At 39.0% G+C, this 24,055-nt stretch overlaps 1 protein-coding gene across 2 annotated transcripts; it reads right to left on the bottom strand.

Moving 5' to 3' along the window:
• Positions 1-7,136: 7,136 nt before the first annotated feature.
• slc35a3a (solute carrier family 35 member A3a) lies at positions 7,137-23,471 on the bottom strand. Of its 2 annotated transcripts, none has more exons than XM_053504824.1 (8): positions 23,088-23,471; positions 15,803-16,016; positions 15,312-15,466; positions 12,683-12,805; positions 11,676-11,853; positions 10,471-10,589; positions 7,895-8,028; positions 7,137-7,542 (listed from the first exon to the last, which is right to left on the bottom strand). In XM_053504824.1, the coding sequence occupies exons 2-8, from the start codon at positions 15,990-15,992 to the stop codon at positions 7,452-7,454; spliced, it is 990 nt and encodes a 329-aa protein (XP_053360799.1). In that variant the 5' UTR covers positions 15,993-16,016; positions 23,088-23,471; the 3' UTR covers positions 7,137-7,451. The 2 variants fall into 2 exon arrangements, with proteins under 2 accessions (XP_053360799.1, XP_053360800.1); XM_053504825.1 differs by lacking the exon at positions 23,088-23,471 and adding an exon at positions 20,578-20,673.
• Positions 23,472-24,055: the final 584 nt, after the last annotated feature.

Genomic DNA, 24,055 nt, shown 5'->3' with positions numbered 1-24,055 from the left:
TTTTCAGTTCCTCAAAACCCAAGAGTAAGAGTCCGTGTAGAATAATTACGCCTAGAAAGGAAAGCGTGATGCGTCGGTATTTATTCAAGAGCGCGAGAGAGGGGGAACAAAAGGCAGCGCTCGATCTCTGTCACCTGAGAGAGAACGAATACAAACAGTGAATCCCAATGCTGCTCATTAGTGAGACAAGAACCATTCCTACACTCACACTCACACACACACACACACACACACACAGGTTCACAAATGGATGTGTGCACAAACACTCACAGACCCACACTGAAAGGGGATCTCGTATGCAAAAATGTTTTTTGTTTGTTTGTTGTTTGGAGATTCTACATATGGGTCTCTAGTATATGTGTGCGTGTGTGTGTGTGTGTGCGTGTGTGTGTGTGCAAACAAAAAAATTAAGAAAAAAAAAACCCTCTTCTTTTTGTCCAATTTTTGTATTGGCCCAGGCTTAAACAATCCAATTAGATTTTGACTCTAATGTGACCTCATATAAGGAGATCCCCTCCCCCACCTTGTTGCTCTGTTGAATGGGCGTGGCTCTGTATTTACATAAACACTGAGAGAAACAAAGGAGTGAAACAGAGGGAGTTTGAGGTTTGACAAAAGCATGCATTTTCTGAGAGTTATTTCCGAGGGCGCATTAACACACACACACACACACACACTGGAAAGAAAAGAAACAGGAAACCTTTAAATTGAGCTTTTAGAAATATTACGCATAAAAACTTTCATTTAAATTCATGATTTAAACGCTTGCAGCAACATGAAGATGAGTAGGAAAACATTACAATAATGGACGTTTTAATTGCCCTCCTCTGCATGTGGAATTACTGACACCTTTTTAATATAATAAGGATGAGTGCAAAAGTTTTCACACCCAAAGGGCACATTCTGACATTTCCTTTTCAACGTACTGGATTATCACGATTTCATTGTCAAGCCGTTTTAAAAGCAGATTTTTGCATTCTGTAGTGTATCTGATAAAAAATAAATAAATAAATAAATAAGAAACTTAGCATTAACCAGGTCACAAGTGCACAAGAAAAACATTACAGAAAAATATCTCCAAAACACAAATACGAGGGGTGTTCAATTCAAACCGGGACTTTTGATTGTGCAGAATTAACAGAACACAATTCTGAGAGTAACGTCTGCCTTTATTACTTTATATAATCTCCTGCTACGCTAATGCGCTCATCCCAGCGTTTCAGTAGTGCTTGGACACCATCAAGGTAGAAAGATTTCTCAGATGATCATTTAAAACGCCGGCCTCCCAGGAACTCATTTAAGGAAGTTTCAAATATATGGAAATGTTCACCATAAGTCCCGGTTTGACATGAACACCCCTGGTAATATAATGTTTTAAAGAACATTCTGCAGCATGAAGAAAATAAATACTCATTATGTGTGCTAAAAGACATAAAACGATACTTAAACACACATTTAGTAAAAAAAAATTTAAAAAAGCCCTTTTGCAGCAGCTAGCCGACTTCATCACACCTGCAGTTATTATCAGATTTCTGTTCAAATGAATATTTACAACATTCACAATGTTAAAAATTTTTGCATATAAATCCTGTAATACAGGATATATTGATCAAAATAAAGCTAATCATAAACCTTACCATTAATTAATATAGTACTTTAGTCATGTTACGGGTCGAGTGCCGTGAGCGGTGCGTCTCTCTCAGACTGAACGGGGGGATGGGGGGTGCATGCGTCTTGTTGAACTTGATCACTGTGTGTGTGTGTGTGTGTGTGTGTGTGTGAAAGGTATTTCAAAAACAAAACCTCCAGCAAAAACCAGTCAAACCTAACACCAGTTTGTTCCACGCTGCAGGAGAAAATAACTTTATCTTGAATGCGGCAACATTTGTCTAGTGTTTCTCTTTTTACAACAACAAGAAAGAAATCAAGAAATTATTGTAATTATAAAGTTATTATTTTTATGTATATTTCTAGCTTTTTTTTTTTTTTACTAATTTGAAGCTTTAAATTCTTATTCTATTTCTTTCTAGAAGTATATATATATATATGCTTAAAATTAGCAAAATGTTGTGGCATTAAAACAAAACAAAAATGTTTAAAAATACTATACATTCGGTTTATTCTTATCATCTAGTACACAAATACTACATAATTTAATTTAACCATCGAGAGACCAGTCCCTCTTGTTATTAGCGTGCATGTCTGAAATTCCTAGACACCAAGAAATCTGTTTAAACAAAAAACTATTTTAGACATTTGACCTTGCTGTGACCTTGACCCTATTTGGATCAGTTCCCAAGTCTAATCAGTTCATCCGCTGCTCGTGACAGTTCAACATAAATCACACAAACTCGGTTTTATGAAAAAGATTTTATGAAACAACAACCATGTGCTTCAAAATTTAGCAACATCCACATCACAACCAAATCGGATACACAGAGCCTTCGTCTTTATTCCAGGACCTGACTTAGCGGCAGGGTTTGACCAGGGGTACCACCACTCGCCTCCCCGCTCCCCGAACTGTGGAACAGCGTGTGCTGCGTTGAGACGTGATGTGTGTGAGGTGTAAACATCAGCAAACTTTTAGCAGCTAACACACTGACATCTGATACAGAGTAGAGATCAGATGTACAGATAGCACTTAGTGCTTAAGCTAGAGCGCATCAAAAACAATGAACTGAAGTTTCAGCTGAGATTAATTCTGATCATAAGGGCTCATCGTTGTTCATTCTATCGATCAGAGGCGCAAAAAGATGCAAAAATGGCCTTCGTTAACCTGCGTTGTGATTGGTTGCAGGAAATCGTTGCTTCTTTGATTGGTTAAGTTTCTAGAGCCAATTCTGGAGCGAGGAGGTGGGCCTTAAAGACAACTCAGTTAAGCACATGTTCAGTGAGAAATGGACATTCAGAGTGAATTAGGGAGACAGAGAGCTCCGAGCCGACCGCTGCGTTTAGTTGAATGATGTAAATGTAGAAGATTGAAGTTCTGATGGAGTTAGGGTAAACTCCACGTCTGCTCTGATAGTGGAACGCTACAAGCTTGTTGAAAGCACACTTAGCGCTGAATTTGTGGGTGAAATACAAAATGTTTTTTTATTATTAATATCACCTGATTTTCTCCTTAATTAAGTCGTGTCCAATTCCTCCCCGTCACTACGGGGCTCCCACATTAAGGCTACTACTACTCATACAGCGTTGAGGGCGGCGACACTCGGAGGACAGCGCTATCTGCTCCTTCAGCGTGCATGAGCTAACCCTGATTGGCTTTAGAGCCGTGATTATTGTGGGAGCACGAAGTACCTCTCATCCCTCCCCTCTGAGAGAGCTCGGCCAATCAGCTCTCTCTAGACCTCCGGCTGCGAAAGGTAACAGCATCACCCGGGAATCGAACCGGCAAGCACTTTACCACTGCGCCACCCGGAGGCCCACAAAATGTTTCTTTGAGACTTTTCTCAGAACTGACATCCTGATGGATACAAAAGAACAGTTGGACATTCAGAGCGTTTTTATATTTTAAATAGTGAGCGAGACATGTTCACACTGTTTGTTTCACCATCGTTAGTAACCGCCTGCTCAGGGTTAACATGGTTTAAATAAGGCTACTAGATTTTTGGGGAAATAGATATAACTACATCTGTTAGGCAGGTACACACAAACTCTTAACTGTGCTATGTTTTTGCGGAAAAGACAGAAAACAGTGATGTAGGTGAGGTTGAGGAACTGTGAGAGCTGGAATTCACACACTGTCGGCCAAAACCTAATGCTGGTGCTGATTTTATGTTATATATATATATGTATATATATATATATATATACATATATATATATATACACAGAAAATGTGTGTGTGCCAAAGAAGCCCCTTCTGAAGTTTATGCAACATGAAAGTGACCAATCTTGCTTCCCTAAATGTTGCGAACTTAAATCGATTTGAAGAGATGATTTTATATGTGTCCCAAAAATACCAATTTTCAGCGTTATACTGTCTCACTTCAAACAATAATCATTAAAAAATGCAAATTATTTCTATAATACTATAATTGGTGTAAGCTTCTAGAAGCATATAACCTGTAAAAGCTGTTAAATAGTTAACAGTAAAATAAATCGTTTTTTAGTAAAATCTTAAAAAGCAAGAAATCTGTAGTGTCCGTAACCATGTCAAATTAATGATGTGATATCTTGGCAGTTTAGCATTTTAAAAGAATACACTTTTTCAGGTTTATGTCTTTTCATGTGAAATCTAAATTGGCCAAGTTTCATCTGAATGACAGTTAAGATCGTTGAAAGATTTAAATTTTAAAAAGTTCCGGACACTAAAACATAAAAGGACATGAAACTGTATTTAGCGAACATGTTTCTTTTTATATAATAAAAATATAAATGTGTAGGTGAGACACTTTTTAGCACCGATACCATGTTTTGGTCGTCTGCTTATATTGCTCTCAGTATTTCTAGATCTTCTCTAGTTCTCTTTTATCTTTAGTTCAGATAAAGATACAAATTTACAGGGCCACTGTGTAAGACTACAGACAAAATATCTTTTTTTATCCAAAACTATCTTAACACCAAAGTGATTTATGGAATCATTTACATTTTTGATTTTGGGAGTTGTTGTTGTTTTGCTGGAGATTTTGTCTTTCAAAGTACAAACAATTCTAAAAAAAAAAAAAAAAACACGGCCCTAAACCAGAGCATAAAACTAAGCTGATGAAGGTGTGAAGGTTTAAGTGGCTTTAATCTGAGCTCCTTTTTGGTTTACAACCCTGCAGATGTCGGGTTTCAGCTGAAGGTGTTTGAGCTTTAGACAAACAGGAAATGAAAATAAAGGTTTATTCAGTCTTTTAAGCAACTCTGCACACATGCACGGTTTATAAAAATGCTAAAAAAAAAAAAAAAGAAAAGAAAAGAAAAAGCCTATATAAAGCCTCGAAAAAAGAAAAAACATAAAAAGTATTATCATATAGATATAAGAGATATGAGAGAAGGATTATCATTGGAGTAACGCTACCTAATGCACATTTAATAAACAACTACAGATAAAAATAAGTATGTCAGGATTGTGATGGAGAAAAAAAAAGAATATAAGAAAGAAAGAGAAGAGTCACTCGTGCCCTCACATCCACACATCAGAAAGATCCATTACAGGGCTGAAATCTGTGAGCCTTGCTCATGTTTTTCCATACAGACTGTTTACAATGTCACCGTGAACAGCGTTATTGTTTCCTCTGCACTCTTGAAGCACTTTGAGGTGAACATCTTCAGGAGCGAGTGTTTATATGAAATAAACAAACAAAGATTGAAATGAAAACCTGCCTATTGTGGTCTCTTTGATGTTTTCTTTGATGATTGTAGAGTTAAAATGTTCATTAACTTTTAAGGAAGAATTAAATTAAGTGGACAAATAATTAAACACATTGTTACAGGAAAATAATTTATGATGTGATGCGATGAACCAAAATTTTGGTTTCAATACCATCGAGAATTTTGACACCATCTGTCTGAGGCAGAGGCACTAGACTCCTAAGGCTAAAAAAAAAAAAAACTGGGTTAGAATAATTCTGGGGAGAAAGTTATTATTAGTTTGTGAGACACTGCAGCTGGAGAATTTTTGAGATTTCGAGTCGTTTGTTTGGTCAAAAGAGTAGTGTGAATGATAAAATCAGTTCAGGTTTATTTATTTATTTGATTGTAGAAAAAAAGGGAATAAAAACTTTTTTACAGCACCTTGCTGTAGTTGCTAAGACTAGTTTTAAGAGGCACGATGAGTTTATGTCTAATCACTTATTTTAATTTGTATGAATCGATTAATAACCAAAAAAAATAATATATATGCTACAAAAGTAAATAAATGCTGTATTAATACTGTATCCTAATACTGCAGTGGGTTAGATATCCTGCACAGTACTGTAGACGTTTTTAATCTATGTAAAATGAAAGCCTGGTCATGCACTTTTTAGACGCTCCCTAACGGACTCCATCTGTGTTACTGAGAGATTAAATTTAACTTTTCCCCTTTTTTGTTAAGTTCTTAAGAATTATAAGAAAAGTTCAAGCCAAAACCGTCCCGGTGATGACATTTCTGCTGAATAGCATGAAACAGGAGACTTCAAGCACAGTATGGTGATAAGACCCTTATCATATATATAAACATTTTATGGAAGAACGTGCACCCGTGAATGAGTGATCCCGGTCAAGGTGGCTCGAAGCCCACTGCTGTCGTCCACGTGAGCGGGGTCCTTGAATCTTGAAAACTGACAGGTAACTTGTCGCCAACTTGCGGAAGAAAGAGAGGCATCTGTCTTTGTGAACTGTAAACACAATAATTCACCAAAAACACCACTTACACGTTACAGGAATTTGTCTGGGAGTTATCGCCCCATCCCCTGCAGTCCTGACCTCGCCCCAAGGCATTTTCAATTGTTTGGCACGTTAAAGCAGTTCCTGGGAGGCCGGCAAATCTGACGTGACGCAGACGTTCTGATCATGGCTCAAGTGTACCGAGAAAACTTTCAACCTTGATGGTGTCCAAGCTCAAGTGAACCACTGGGATAAGTGCATTAGTGTAGCAGGAGATTATATAGAGAAATAAAGTGTTCTTATAACACAATAATCTGTTATAAAATAATAATGCGCTCCCTAATAAGAGAAAATTAAAAAACCCAGTTTGACTTGAACATTCCTTCTATACTGTATATAGCTATGCCTGCTAAGGAAATGACATCGTGGGATGTATTTAGATGCTACACTCGTAGCTATAAGCTTCTGTTATTTGTTAGCAAGGTTCAGAAATCCAGAACGTCTCGGCTCATCGCCGTGGAAACAAATGATTTCATTTTAATTCTTTTTGCATTTTAATTATCAAAGGATTTATTACTCGGCTTTTTCTTATATTTTTGCTTCCATTAACACACACAAAGACACACACACTCCAAACTTAGAAAAAAATGATTTAATATGAATTTTACTTCAAGTTTGAACAGATTATTAATCCTTGCATTTTCAGTGTCTGCAGTTTGTTCGTGGGTGAAACGATCCACATGGCTATAATCTCACATAAACACACACACAATCTTATATTATTATCCCATAGTTCAGATTGCCTCTCTCACACTCACACACACACACACACACACACACACACACACACACACACACACACACACAGAGAGAACTGAATGGCACCCCAGGATTTTCCTCAAGTATTTGATTCATGGCATAAAATAGTGTTTTTTTGTGGTTTCCTCATCGTGTTCAGTGATGGTTGGGGTTCGTTCGGCTCACCACGGCGCTGCGCTTCTGATTTCACAGACGAGTTCACACTCCCGCTCAATTAACGAGCCACGTCAGACATCTCCGTCACACTTCCTTCCTCGTTTCGATCCTGCGTCTCCCTCCGACTCTTCAGCTCCATCCTGGACCTCTGTCCGCTCTCTGGTGTCCCCGGCTTCCCATCATGCTCGGCTCGGGTTGGAAGCGGGTTTGGCTTCGTAGCCGTATAGGAACGTCGCGACTATGACCAGCACGGCTCCCAGGAAGAAGACGCTACATGAGAGACAGAGGAACAGTACACGGAACAGTACGGGTTAGCGGTTCATCATTAGACAAACATTATCATCAATGATAATAAATTAATAATAATAAATAAATAAATAAATAAATAAATAAATAACATCAATAAACTGTTAGCACTATTGCTAAAAATAAATAAATAAATAAAAACACCGTACACTAGGGGGTGCTGCACAGCTATAAGTATCAACTAACAACCTACTGCATCTTTAGACTCTCAACATACCAACACACCCTACATTACTGTCTCTTCACTAGTCAAGTCATTTTATTTAATATGACCTAATATTTAGTCCTGAGATTAAACCTGGACTCGGATCTCTACCTCGTCGGCTCAAAGTCCTGCAGCCAGAAGTAGGAAATGAGCGTGGACAGGATGATGGACAGCGACGTAGCGAAACCCTTCAGAATGTTATCTGCGTATTTAATGACAGCAGCTATGACCAAACCTCCCAATGCCTGTGAGGGGTAAAAAAAAACACAAAAGTAATAATAAATATAATGATTAACATGTAATCAGGTTTATTATTACTCAGTAGTTAAAGAGCTGTGGATTGTGGAACACTTTAAACAAAGCACAGGGTTAAAAATCACTCAGCCGCGTGAAGTGAGAAGTGAAGAAGAGTAAAGACAAACAGAACTCCACGCAGCTCCTCCGTGTTTAACGTGATCACAATTTTTTTTTAATTTATCCCAATGTGACATGGATCAGATTTTTTAGGGCTGTGTGAATATCTGTTTGTGCTCCTAGACTGGATATATACAGAGTCAGCCAAAAGAATTTATACACACTTCAAGGGGGAAAAAAAAAATAGTATAATGCATATTAAATTAATATAATAATTTAATTTAATATTTATAAATATAATGTATAGCAATAAATTTAGTATTAAAATATTTATACAAGTTTTTTCCTGAAGTGTGGATACTTTTTTTGGCTGACTCTGTCTGTGTGTGTGTGTCTGTGTGTGTGTGTTTGTATATACAGTGGAACCTTGGATTACAAGCATAATTCGTTCAGGAAGGGCTCGTATTCCAAAACACTCGTAAACCAAATTTAAATTTCCCATGAAAAATAATGAAAACTCAAATTATTCGTTTCACAGCCCAAAAAAATAAATACATAAAAATAATTAACACAAAATATAAATGAAAAATGGGCCTCTGAGTAGCGCAGTGGTAAAGTTCTCGCCCTATCATCTGGAGATCGCTGGTTTGAACCCCGGGTGATGCTGTTTTCCTCTCACAGCCGGAGGTTTGGAGAGAGCTGATTGGCCGAGCTCTCTCAGGGGGGAGGGATGAGGAGTACTCGCGCTCCCACATTAATCACGGCTCTACAGCCAATCAGGGGCATCTGTGAGCTCGCGCACACAGAAGGAGCAGCTAGCGCTTTCCTCCGAGTGTGTTACTCCGCCCCTAATGGTGCATGATGCGGTCGGCTGACGGTTCGGAGGAAACACGCGATAGTCTTTGGCCCTCCTGGCTGAGTGGTAGTAGTAGCCTTAATGTGGGAGCCCCCTAGTGACGGGGAGGAATTGGCTACGACTAAATTAGGGAGAAAATCGGCAAAATCTAAAAAAAAAAATATAATATATATAATGAAAAATAAAACAAATTAACCTGCACTTTACCTTTAAAAAAAAAAGTACAAATAAATTGACATAATTGATATGTTTCCGTTTGTGCGCAGGCGCTGTGTGTGTGTGTGTGTGTGTGTGTGTGTGAAGCTAAAGTAAGCTCCCCCCTCCCCCTTCTCGTCTTACAGTTACCCTTTCTCCACTCTTTTCACACAAACGCATGCACACAACTGAAACACTGTTTTATTGGAAAAATAAACAAGAAATCTCTCTAATGAAACTCGATTGAGCGACACACTAACAGAATGACTGCTATAAATTAACCTGCACTTTACCTTTAAAAAGAGTCACTGTAGAGCAGTGTTTTTGTGTAGAGCAGAGAGACAGTGTGTGTGTGTGTGTGTGTGTGTGTGTGTGTGTGTGTCTGTCTGTGAAGGCGAAAGTAGGAGTGGTCTGTGTGTGCGGCACGGTGTCCAATGACGCGCGCGCGCGCACACAGACACAAAGAGCAGGCTAATACAGAGAGAGAAAATTTATTTTTAACCTCTCTAATGAGACTTGCTTTTGCTTTATTTATCAGTACACACGTGCACAGATGTTGATTATACCAGTAAGAGACGCACACTTAGACCCAGCAGGGGAGACTATTACCCACAATTCCCCAGCGCAAGAGAGAAAAACTGTTAGCTCAGTTGTGATCACGTGACACTCAGCGTCAAAACAAGAAGCGCATGCGTGATACATGATACTCGTGAACCAAGACTTGTTCGTTTTCCAAGTCAAAATTTATTAAAAAAAATCTTTGCTAGTCTTACGGAACAGGTTTCCGAGGTTTCACTGTACATATACACATACACTCGTTGATGTATATACAATACATTTCGGAATTAATGAAACTTTTTGCCTATGCGCATGCATATGTCGCGCGATGATGTCATCAGTTAGCACCGGCGGCGCAGGGATTTTGTAGCAGCTTTAGCAAGCTATGTCAGTCTTTCTTCTTTATTCTGGACCTCAAATACAGGACCTAATACAGAGTTTTGCAAACATTCATTCTGTTGTTTTAAATGAACGAGCGGTTGCACAAATATGATATAATGTGGCGAGCAAAGACCTTTGGGTGTGCGCATGTGTACCGTTTCAGAGGACAGACGTGTTCACGTTAGAGTCGGACAAAAAGTGAACTGTCATGACACACAAATCCAAAAATACTGGAATTGAACAATATGGCTGCTGTTGTGAAGACAGTCCCAGGGACAAGTTTTAATACAATACTGTCTAATTGTGTAATTAGTGGGTGTGTTTGTGTGTGTTTAAATCTCACCTGTAAAGACACGACAGTCCAGGTGATGGAGTTGTAGCCCTGGAGCATCCCGTGCTCCTTTACTCTCTCTCCATCATACAGCAGCATCCCAAACAGGCCAAAAACCAGACCGAACAGACCTTTAGCATGCACACACACACACACACAAACACAGGTCACAAACATGAAAGACAAAACCATCTTTGAGGAAGCCTGTTCTAGGTTCAGGACATTTTTGGACAGATTGTGTAATAATGCATGATCTGGGTTCTGTTCACGTCAACAGACAAAAAACCTTAAACTACACCGTAATGATAAAAGTTGGGATGGTGGGGGGGACTTGAATAACATGTCATCACCCCACTGTAATAAAAAGTGTGTGAAGGTATAAAAGTTATGTCGGCCCACTGCACAGAAGAAGCCGTGAACCTCACGTTCTGTTAAAGAAGAACAAACACAAAGCGGAGCTGCAAACACTCTATTAGAGCACGTCTTGATAAAAATAAGCGCGAAAGACGTCATTCCTCCTGACAAACAGGAATCGTTACGTCTCCGCTGGGAGCAGCCTTCGTTTGGAGAAGGACGAGCGCGGTGAAGAAAAACACACTTTAAAGGAAAAAAATAAGTTGTACACGTTTATTGGTATTAAAACATTTTTATAGATGATACACTTTCAGTGTTAAACACTACAATAAAACAATTAAATCAACTGCAAACCACACAACAAGTTACGACTGCAAATGGAATAAAAACATATTTTAGACTAAATTTTAAGACGTCAAGGACGAAGATAATCTCATGTTTTGGTTTGCTTTGTTTTTCATTCAACAAAATGAAAATAAATGAATTTGTGTATTAGAAGGTGGAGTAGAATTTTATGGAAATTCAGAAGCAGATAAGTAACTCTCTGGAAACAGGGTGCGTTCAAGTCAAACCGGGACTTTTGATTGTGCAGAATAAAGTCAAAACTCCCTTTATGTCTCTATATAATCCCCTGATACACTAATGCACTTATCCCTGTGTTTCACTAGTGCTTGGACACCATCAAATAGACATTTTTGTCTGTACATCGCAGCAAAGATCAGAGTGAAACACCGGCCTCCCAGGAACTCCTTTAACATGTAGAAATCTCTTGGAGTGAGGTCAGAGCTGTGGAAATTTCATCACAAGTCCCAGTTTGACTTGAACACCCCTCATAATAAGAATACACACACGTAGGTACTGACCGAGCTGGATGTTTCTGACCCACACACTCTGCTTCGTCTCCTTAAGGATTTTCTCAAAGTAAACGCCAGCGAAGCCGCTGGAGCAGCACGCCACCAACACGGCCACCAAACCCACGAACGGAGACCCTGTGGTGGGCTGCTGCTGCTTCTCGGGGGAGCCTGGAGAGTCTGTGGGCCACTGCGCAAGACACACACATACACAATCAGAAAACTGTCAATCTGCTTGCAATAAAACAAGAAGACGTTCATATTTTTAACACTAATTATTTATTTTTCCCTATTTATTTGCGTATCACAGGATGTCACAGTAGAAGGTTGGAGTCAGAGGTCAAGCGCCTTGCTTGAGGGCCCAACAGTGACAACCTTGAACCGTTGACCTTTTGATTAGTTACCTACAGCAGTAGCCACTCAGACACTTTTTTGTTTTTTAAATTTTCCAAACAACACATCACTTTTCCTTATTTGCCATAGGTGAGACAGGGGTATAAGGAATTCCTTGTATTGTGAATAATGACAACGTTTATTTTTGATAAAATGCTGTATGCATTTAAAAAATAAAAGTAGATTTTTTTAAAAAGAAAACCAATTAATTTCTTATATGACGCACGCACACTGAGCATAAGAGACGATTACCCACAATCTCACAGCACAAGAGAGAGGGAGAGAGAGAGAGAGAAAAACCATTGGCTCAGCTGTGATCAAAAGCATATACGTACTGCTCGTAGTGCTCGTTTATCAAGTTCTAATAAATTTTTGTATTAATTTTGCTCGTCTTGCAAAACACCCATAGATCAAGTTACTCGCAATCCAAATTTCAACTGTGAAAAAAAAAAAAAAAAACAGGCGAGGCAGACTATCATCATTATGATGGAAAGAGTTTATAATCCTGGCATTGTACAAGAAAAAACAAACCCTTTATAAAAAAAATAATTATAATAAATAAACCTAAAGTCAGCATTACTACTAAAAAAAACTATCACTAATTTTGCGATTTTTTTTGTTATTACCTGCACGAGAGCGACTCCAGTCATCAGAATGATGAGAGAGAGCCACTGATAAAGCCCGAGCCTGCGTCCCAACATGGAGACGGAAAACAGCGCGGTGGTGAGGATCTTCAGCTGGTAGGTCACCTAGAAACGTGGCAGTGTAGAAGTGAGCGGGAGAGGACAAACAGGATGGCAGTGAGAACAAAGTGATTTAAGGATACTGCATGACTTTAAATGCAACTAAAGAAAAAATTTTTTTTTAAAATGCCACACTTTGAAATAAATCACTGGCTGACTGCTGTGCTGTAGATAAACCGATATTTTATAACTCAGCTTGTATCGACAAAGCCATTATACCACAATATATATTTTTATATATGATAAGGTTTTTTTTTTTTTTTTTATTAAATGATAAATTACTATTTAGAACATTTTCTACAGGTTTGTTTAGGACTAATTGCCGAAGCCCCGCCTCCTGTGCAGCGTTACCGCTGATGATAGTGACAGAACGATGATGCATGTACAGTAATAACGGTAATAAATGTAATCTTAATGACAGTAATAATGTGACTGTTTACACAGCGTAGATTTTATTTATTTATTTATTTTTTTATTTTTAACACAACATTTTAATCGCAGCTCTGGAGAAGTGCCAGACATCATGTATATCGTGTAGACGGCTCCTCCTCTACGCCTTAATCACGGGTTTCCTCGAGGGTAATTAGGATGCTGTCGCGCTGCGGGTGAAATGGAGACACAGCTGGTCCTCAAGGAGAAAACGCCCACAGACTGAGCAAACAGTACTGCCAGGACACATCATGAAACTAAATGTTTTTGTTTTTACTTTAAATAATGCCCAGGTCACAATGTAAGTGTTGATGGAAAAAGATTTACAGAATGACGCTCTGAAACGCAAGATGAATTATTCTATATTTATAATAATGGATGGATAAACCAATTTATACATTGATGGAAGAATGAAACATGTAGATGGACGGGTGATTGGATGAATGTGTAGGTGAAATGCTGGAAGGATGAACAGATGGATTAATGAAATGAGAAATGTATAGATAGATGGATGGATTGATGGATAACATGAGAAATGTAAAGACAGATGGACAATTGCAGACAGATGGTGAATGGATAAATGAAATAAATATGTGTAGACAAATGGGTGAACGGGCGGATGGATGGGATACGGGATGTGTCGGTAGATGAAAAGAGGAATAAATGAATGAAATGATGGCTGGAGAGATAAAAATCTAGTAGATAAATCTTTTAAGTAGATAAATGACATGAAAAGTTATAGATCAATGGGATGGATGGATGGATGAGTTACCGCATGCGCAAATAGATGGATGAAAGAAATGAGAAATGTGTAGACAGATTAATGGATAAAATGAGTCTGAATGTGTGGAAAGATGGACAGGTGAATGGATGAATGGAATGAGAAAATGTATAAATGGATGGATGGATGGATATCAGTTGGATGTACGGCTGAATAAAATGCAAGAAGTGCAGACAGGAGGAAGGATTAAAAGATGGATGGATGGATGAAATACGAGCTGCATAGATAAATGGTTGGGCGAATAGAAAAATTAAATAGAAAAATTTCATAGACTGATGGATGAGATTAGGGCTGAAACGATTCCTCGAGTAACTCGAGTACTTCAATTAAATTTATAGAAATTTTTTGCCTCGAAGCTGCTAATTAATTTTTTTAAAAAGCTTGCGTTATGTTTTTTGCGCAATTATTTGTTTGGCGTGACACAGCGCACTTCCGGATGCAAGCCGCCGGAAGAAGCAGCAGCTTACGTCACCCAAAAAGCGGAAGGAGACGCAAACAGTTACTGCGTATTGATTCGATGGAGCGTGTTGTTGCGCGCTGCAAAATGGAAAGAAGCGGAAAAAATATCAGCGAGCCAAGAGAAGGAGATAGCAAGAGATAGCAAGAGCTGTAAATTTTTAAACTTTTAGTCCTGAAAGTTAAGTTGCACAACAGTGTTTTTGTATATTTATTTATTTTAATGTTTGCCTTATTTTTTTTTTATACTTAAAGTCATTAGAAATAGCTTTTTTTTTTTTAGCTTTTGCATCTGAGAAAAGGCTTTAAAATAAGAAGCATGGCTCTGTAATGCACTTAATTCATCTCAGTCAACTTTAAGCTATTCGTATTATTCTTATCGTATTGTGAATAATGACAATGTTTAGTTTTGATAAAATGCTGTATGCATTTAAAAAATAAAAGTAGATTTTTCTAAAAAGAAAACCAATAAATCTGTTTTTTCTTATACATTATGCATTGCTGTTTAATTGAGCAAAAGTACATTTGATCCGATTACTCGATTAATCGATAATTTTTTTTGATTACCAAGATATTCGATAGCTACAGCCCTAGATGAGATGCCAGATACACCAACAGATGGATGAATAAAATGCACAGAGACATGCAGACAGATAAAGACGAATAGATGGATGAAATACAAGAGGCAAAGACAAATGGGTGAATGGATGAAAAAATATATATATAATAAAAGGATAGATAGATGGATGGATGGATGGGATACGAGATACACAGATGGATTACTGAAATGAGAAATGTATAGGTGGATGTATGAATGTTGAGAGGAATGCGTTAACTTCCTGGTACCTGGTACGTTGCGGCGTCGAGGTTGGACAGCGCCACGTACAGCAGGTTGTTCTGCAGTGTGTAGATTCCTGAGGGAATGGCGAGCTTCAGCGTCTCCATCGGCTTGTGGAGGATCTCCTGCCTGAGGACGCTGCTCAGAGCACGTACGCTGTAACCTGATCACGCCAAGGACAGAGACAGGGACGAGACGTTACAATACTGACAGGCAGATAAATACGAGACATAAATCTCAGCACAGACGGCAGGGACGCGCTTCTCACTGACCTCGGGGAAAGAACGGATAGCGGATAGAACGCTACGACATTGACGACGGGAGCGGCGAAATTATTAGTGGGATGAAGGTGTGACCTCTTTATCATTTGTTGTGAATGAATTAAATTAAACCCAAACCATTTTACCCAATACTGACTTTGTATTTAAAGCGTCTTTAGTGTGTTTTATATCACATCAGGATCAGCACTCTGGCTGAGGAACCCGAGGTGTGATCTTACTGTGATCTTTGCAGACCAGACAGACGCAGGTGAGGATCTTGAGCAGCTCGGCCAGCACCACGGCGGAGGAGGCAAGGTAACGCGGCCCGTCGGCCTGCAGCGTGCGCGAGTATCGCATGGTGAGCACCAGAGAGGTCGTCTGGAACACCAGCACGCCCAGGGACAGGTACTTCAGCCGTGTCGACGTCATGACGTAAGGGCCGAGCTGAGCCACCTGTGGAAAAGAGGAAGAGCAGAAATAATTTACTAATCTCTCAGTGCTCGTGGTGAGGACAGAGGACACGTTGATCTCACAGATTATAGTCAAGTATTAACGTCCTGGGGTACAAAAACCAGTGGTGATATAATAACAGACGATTTCTGTCAGCAGTGAACAGAGAGAAGGCAAAATTATATATAAATAGTTATATAACTATGAGGAAAAAGGAAAAAAAATTACAAATAAGAAAGAAAAACTGTCAATATAACAAATAAGCATTTTACTGCATTGTAAGCATTTCACTGCATATCGTACTGTGTATGAATTTGAATAATGATTGCTCAATTTAAAGCGAAAAAAAAGACTACATTAGTACAGTAGGAGTCGATCATGAAAGGGGAAAACAAAAAACAAAAAAACAAAGCACCTACTTATCCCCTCCTCCATTCTCAAAATACAAAAATAACCGCAAACAATTCTTCGTCCACCAAAGGCAACAGAATTCCATCAAAGCACGAACTACCAGCAGAGGGCGATATAACCCTAACTGTAAAGCCATGTTAGCCAATGAGGAGCCTGGGGGGAGGGACATGTGACATCCTGTCACACGTCAACACTAAAAAGTACATTTCTAAACATGGTCATCCTGGAAGGGGTTTTCTAAATATATACAGTGGTGTGAAAAACTATTTGCCCCCTTCCTGATTTCTTATTCTTTTGCATGTTTGTCACACTTAAATGTTTCTGCTCATCAAAAACCGTTAACTATTAGTCAAAGATAACATAATTAAACACAAAATGCAGTTTTTAAATGAAGGTTTACGTTATTAAGGGAGAAAAAAAACTCCAAATCTACATGGCCCTGTGTGAAAAAGTGATTGCCCCCCTTGTTAAAAAATAACTTAACTGTGGTTTATCACGCCTGAGTTCAATTTCTGTAGTTACCCCCAGGCCTGATTACTGCCACACCTGTTTCAATCAAGAAATCACTTAAATAGGAGCTACCTGACACAGAGAAGTAGACCAAAAGCACCTCAAAAGCTAGACATCATGCCAAGATCCAAAGAAATTCAGGAACAAATGAGAACAAAAGTAATTGAGATCTATCAGTCTGGTAAAGGTTATAAAGCCATTTCTAAAGCTTTGGGACTCCAGCGAACCACAGTGAGAGCCATTATCCACAAATGGAAAAAACATGGAACAGTGGTGAACCTTCCCAGGAGTGGCCGGCCGACCAAAATTACCCCAAGAGCGCAGAGACAACTCATCCGAAAGGCCACAAAAGACCCCAGGATAACATCTAAAGAACTGCAGGCCTCAATTAAGGTCAGTGTTCACGACTCCACCATAAGAAAGAGACTGGGCAAAAACGGCCTGCATGGCAGATTTCCAAGGCGCAAACCACTTTTAAGCAAAAAGAACATTAAGGCTCGTCTCAATTTTGCTAAAAAACATCTCAATGATTGCCAAGACTTTTGGGAAAATACCTTGTGGACCAACGAGACAAAAGTTTAACTTTTTGAAAGGTGCGTGTCCCGTTACATCTGGCGTAAAAGTAACACAGCATTTCAGAAAAAGAACATCATACCAACAGTAAAATATGGTGGTGGTAGTGTGATGGTCTGGGGTTGTTTTGCTGCTTCAGGACCTGGAAGGCTTGCTGTGATAGATGGAACCATGAATTCTACTGTCTACCAAAAAATCCTGGAGGAGAATGTCCGGCCATCTGTTCGTCAACTTAAGCTGAAGTGATCTTGGGTGCTGCAGCAGGACAATGACCCAAAACACACCAGCAAATCCACCTCTGAATGGCTGAAGAAAAACAAAATGAAGACTTTGGAGTGGCCTAGTCAAAGTCCTGACCTGAATCCTATTGAGATGTTGTGTCATGACCATAAAAAGGCAGTTCATGCTAGAAAACCCTCAAATAAAGCTGATTTACAACAATTCTGCAAAGATGAGTGGGCCAAAATTCCTCCAGAGCGCTGTAAAAGACTCGTTGCAAGTTATCGCAAACGCTTAATTGCAGTTATTGCTGCTAAGGGTGGTCCAACCAGTTATTAGGTTCAGGGGGCAATTACTTTTTCACACAGGGCCATGTAGGTTTGGATTTTTTTTCTCCCTAAATAATAAAAACCATCATTTAAAAACTGCATTTTGTGTTTACTTGTGTTATCTTTGACTAAAAGTTAAATGTGTTTGATGATCAGAAACATTTTGTGTGACAAACATGCAAAAGAATAAGAAATCAGGAAGGGGGCAAATAGTTTTTCACACCACTGTATATCAGTGACCGGAAAATTTAAACTTATGCCGAAAAGTGGTTAATAACTTTGTGTGTGACATCGCACTGAGCGATCATATGAACGATCATGTGACATCAGAGTGTGATGCTTTTTTTTTTCCAACACCTGGGGCTTTTTGGAGATCTAGACATAAAATTCCCCCTTAAATTTCTTTTAAAGAGTGTAAAGTAAGTAAAAAAATATTCAAGAATGGATACAAGGTGTCGTTTCTGGTGTAACATCGATCTCTCTCATGTTCTGCAACTTTCATGTACGAAAGAAGAGAAAACCATCTGATACACTTTCATTTAGCCACATCCCTGCCACGTCTAACACACACACACACATACGGAAAACGCACACCTGAGTAACCGAATATTTGTGCACAAACCTAACAGTAAAAAAACTTTAAACCACTACAAACAGTAACACTAACAAATATGGCGTCATAAATCACGACACACGTCTGAGACGATCATGGACACTAAGTTTATTGTAACTCGCACTACAATAGGAAAGTGCGACAGAAATCCTCAGAGCAAATCTAAAAGGAGGTCGTTGAGGTCATTTCCTGGAAAATGGCCAGAGAATTTCAGCACATGAATCAGCTGAATTAAAGTGTCTTCAAGGCTTGAAATCCTGCCGAGTTCATTTCCTCGCTAGTGCACCGAATGAGGACGCCAGGCAACGCTGAATCATTTCCTCACGTCTATTTCAGCAACTGACAACTAATTACGGAGGACCGTAGACGTACACAGTGCCGCGCGGAAGTCGTCGTCGCGCTTGATATTTACTAGACTGTGAAGCGCTATAAGAAATTAGTGCAAATTTACATAAAATAACTCCATGAGATTAGAGTAAATGAAGAGACAGACTAGACTACAGAAGATCATCTAATAAAGGGAAAAATAAGCAACCTAGAGGAAAGAACTGTCAAGGGGCTGGTGAGGATCCACAGCTCAGACGGAAGAGACAGGACACGCAACGCCATGAGATTCGCAAAAGTGATGAGACAGGGGGGGAAAAAAAACCTGAGCTTGAAAAAAGGTTTGGCAGAGACTCAGACAGAAGTGGGAAAATGGAGTGGAAAAATAGTTCTTGTGTTCTGTGTTAACAACCACAAAGGCATCCCAGCTGTGAAACATTTAGGTTGAAGCATCATATTATAAAAATGGTTTGTACCAGCAGGAACTGGGATGACTTTTCCCTGTCTATGTACAGTCGGCCCCCAAAATTTGCGGCGGTCACGTTTCTAGAGCACCCGTGAATTTTGAAAAAGCGCAAATTTTGGACGTGGTCAAAAAAATGCCTATTAATGTCTGTTTAAACCCCAAATATTCTCCCAAAACACTTCATCGTCATTTAAAACTCGGGTTAATGCATTACCCTAAAAAAAAAAAAAAAAAAATGTAAAGAAAAACCCGTGTACTGTACAGTTTTATACTGCTGTCTCACCCGCAGCGCTCGAATGTAAAACACAGATGTCACCCCTCTGTATGTACCGTAATTCATCCAACCGCCTTTTCTTTGGTATCAGTACTGTAGGGTAAATACGGTCATAATTCACCGTCACAAGCCACATTTTTCCTCTACGGTTGCTTTGTGTTCTCTCTACAGTATTAAAAAAATTACCCAGTGTTATATTTAAATAGAAAATTTAGCTAAATTTACATTAATATTATAAAATATTAAATAAAACAAATAACATATTGTTCTTAATTGTTTGGCGTTAAAACGCATGAAAAATTATATATTGCAACAAAAAAAGGCAAATTATATATTGCAACAAAAAAAGTGTGCAGTAAGATGATTACTCGAGAGCCAAGCAGGAGTATCTTGGTAATGCTGGGGCTTGAACCCACAACCCTCTGATCAACAAAGCCAGAGCTTCAAGAGCCAGAGCCACTGATACCTCGGAGAACCTGTGGCACGAGTTAAAAATTCCTCTTCGCCAGTGACGTCTAAAAAAAAAAATCCAGATTCAAAACCTGAAGCTGCAACTAAAAAAAAAAAAAAAAAAAAAAAAAGTCTGCTTTTGGTTGAAATAACCTTTAACAATAAAACATAGTAGATTGAATTGAATTATATATAAACACACACACCAACCTACTTACTGTATATAACATTTATAATATTTTATCATGTTACTTACAGTAACATGATAAAATATTCTCACACACACACATACACACACACACACACACCTGTCCAACACCCTGTTACAGTAATGACACGGACTCAAACTTCTAATTCCTGATTAAAAGTGTGCCCCGCACCTCTGTCGAGCTTACCTCTGTGTCTCTCTCTCTGCTCGCGGAGGAGGACGTTTTACGACGACATGGTCTGAGAATAAAACAACAGCAACAACAGATACCTAAACCTTGACTGGATTTCCTAAGACTTTTGTAACATTTACCCCCCACACACACTCAGGCTCTGCAGAAGGAGGACACGGAGATCATGTACCAGGATGTGAACCGCCCCCTCGGCCACACCTCTTTTTAGTGCAGAAAAAAATAAATATTAGGTTACTCCTTATTGGACGACAAAGGGATCACAGGAGTTCAGTGTTGGCACAAAACTCCTGTGTTTCTGTTGTTTGAGGGAGGAATAAAGGCGTCGGCGCATAACGTTCAACACACGTCACACACAGGGCTGAAATTCTGTAACGCTTCATAACGGCTCTAATCTGAGGTGCTGTTTGTTAATAATGTTCTTGCAAGAATTGTTCCAGAACAGTTAACAAAAATAACAAATGACTTCTTGAAGTTTTGAAAAAAATGTAGAATGTAGAAGATCAATACAGACTGTTGCCTGGTTCTGCACTACTGTAAAATAGGTCTAATATTTTATCACCCACTCAACCCACATTTTCCTGGCCCAATGTGATAAAAAGTAGCCCAAATTTCTAATATATACTCTAATATCTGTCTATCTATCTATATATATTCAAATAAAGGTCAAGTCGATTAATTGTTACTTTCCAAAAGCTTAGGTTAGGTTTCCAAAAGCGGCAGGTTTCTCAGTAAGTTCTGAGAAGATTATCCGTGATCTGAGCACGCTTTTTAAAACCCAACAAAAAGGTATTAAAAAAAACAAACACTGAACATTTGAAGTCCTGTCTACTGTAACTCAAGCTTCAGATTTGGATAAAATGTAGACAAAAATGCAGGAAAACTTAAATGTGTGCTACAGTCACTGATTATCCAGTCACTGATCCATCCCATTACCAGAAATCGAAAAAAAAAAACAGACAAAGAAATGTAAAAAAAAAGGTTCTTGAGAGAAAGAAAAATTTGAAAATTGAGTTGAAAGAACTGATAGAACACACACACAAACACACACAAATCTTATGCAATTACATCTTACGCAACTTTAACCAGAGTTTGTAAAACTGTTGACATGCTTGGGACTAAAATAAATAAATAAATACATAATAACAAAACAGTGTGTGCTGTGCAGATATGAGAAAAGAATCAACGTGTGATGGAGTAGCGTTATTACGTTCCTATAGCTGTATGTTGTCCAGATGAATTCTACACCTTTTACACCACAGCAGTTTATCAACAATTAAACTTTAACACCTGGACACGATAATAACTAACGGAGTTAGTTCCTGTTCTTTGCAATAAACACTCATTCCTTGATAAAACTACTTTTTCCATTCTGAGACTTTCAAATGGAAAAAACTTAACCGACACTGGAGACTTCTTCCATACATTTTGTAAAGGTGAAAGATTTTTTATTTTAAACTTCTTCAGTGTCTTCATTGTAATTTCCTTATTGACAGTACAATCACGTTATCGATTCTTAAGCTGATGTTAATTGTTAATGCTCAAGAATTGATAATGACTCGATAACAACACTTAAGAATCGATAACAACTCATAACGACTCGACAACGACCGGATAACAGCACTTAAGAATCGGTACTTAAGAATTGATAATGACTCGTTAACAGCGCTTAAAAACTGACAACAGCGGGGGCCTCCGAGCGGTAAAGCGCTCGCCCTATCATCCGGAGATCGTCAATTCGATCCCCGGGTGATGCTGTAACCTCTCACAGCCGGAGGCCTAGAGAGAACTGATTGGCCGAACCCCTGGGGGGGGAGGGATGAGAGGTACTTAGTGCTCCCACATTAATCACGGCTCTACAAGCCAATCAGGGGCGTCTGTGAGCTCGTGCAGGCGGAGGGAGCGGACAAGAATTCTGCTTAAGAATCGGCAACAGAATCATTGATAAAAATCATTAAAATAACAGAGGCATTAATTTAATATTCAGTCGCGAGGCGCCAATCATATTATTTAAACATGCTCCAATTTTCCTCATAATGCTGACGGACACGACAATATCAGGTAGATTCGATCGCAAATTCGGCTGGGTGGAACGAAGATATTGATGAGCTGTTGGTAAGCCACGCCCCCTTTAAAGACAACAGCAGAGCATGGGAACAAGCTGGAGGAGGAGGGGCTGTGCTGATACTTATATGACGTCACATCAGGGAAAATCTATTTGGCTTGTTTAAACATTAAAAAAATGAAAGGGGGGAGCAAAAAAAAAAAAATGTGGGAATGTTTTTTGTTTGTGATGCCCCCCCCCCCCCCCACACACACACACACACACACAAGCAGTGCACTAAAGTTTTGGCACTCATCTACCTAAGGATCAAAATTAAACCAGTTTTAATGCTATTTGTCCTAAATAAATCTCCTTTAGATCCCTGAAGCAATACAACAGGTTAACCACTGGACACATCATGATAAAGACTTTCCGACAGAACGTGATGAGTGAATAAACTCACCTGAAGCTGAAGTCTTCTTCTGCGTTAACAAACCCGGAAGTGAATGACTGGCGACTGATGACCAGCAAAAAGTGGAACAAACAACCTGCGGGTTTCCTTCAGACTCCACCGGCGGGTTTAAGTGTCTCTGACTGGAGGAATGAAACGAACCACGGGATTAAATCGGAGAGTTAAACCGCGCTCTCAGTCTCTCTCTCCGTGCTAACGCTATGCTAACGCTAATCTCACTTCCGGTCTCCATTTTCTTCTCGCTTCCTGATTCTCGCTTTAATGTTTTCCTGCAGCAAAGTTGCCGCCGAGCGCTGGCTTTTAAAACCTGCTTCTCTTCGCGCACTCCTTTATACGCGTGTGTGTAAATGTGTGTGTGTGTGTGACAGAGACTTCCTGGTGTTTTTCCATTCATGCTCATTGCAGCTCATTAGCGACCCCTGCTGATCCGGAGGCGGGTCGAGTCCGAAATAAGGGCTGTAGTGTACTAGGAAGGGTGTAGGGCTTATGGGGTTTATCACAAAATGATCAGACAGTAATAATAATATTAAATAATTATCATAAATAATAATAATAATAATAATAATAATAATAATAATATCTGTATAATATTAGTATAACTGTATAAATAAAAGAAGGTTTTGTGTGTACATTGGTCACAACACGCTCACTCAATTATACATTTACATTTGGGCATTTGGCAGACTTATATATCTTATATATATATATAAGACAATTATATCTTTACGTCTCACACATTGGAGGACAAAAAAAGAAAAACAGCCTACCTGTATGTCCGTCTGTCTGTCAGTGTATTTATCTGAATGTTAGTCTGTCTGTATGTCAGTCTAGCTATCTTAATGTCAGTCTGTTTGTCTCGATGTCTGTCTGTATGTTAGTCAGTCAGTCTGTCTGTCTCGATGTCTGTTTCAATGTCTGTCCAGCCAGATTTTGTCGCAGCATCAAGCAAAACTGGAACA

This window comes from Clarias gariepinus, chromosome 9 (genome assembly GCF_024256425.1).
Source record: "Clarias gariepinus isolate MV-2021 ecotype Netherlands chromosome 9, CGAR_prim_01v2, whole genome shotgun sequence".
Taxonomy (NCBI): domain Eukaryota; kingdom Metazoa; phylum Chordata; class Actinopteri; order Siluriformes; family Clariidae; genus Clarias; species Clarias gariepinus.
This window is presented reverse-complemented; position numbering and strand designations above follow the sequence as displayed.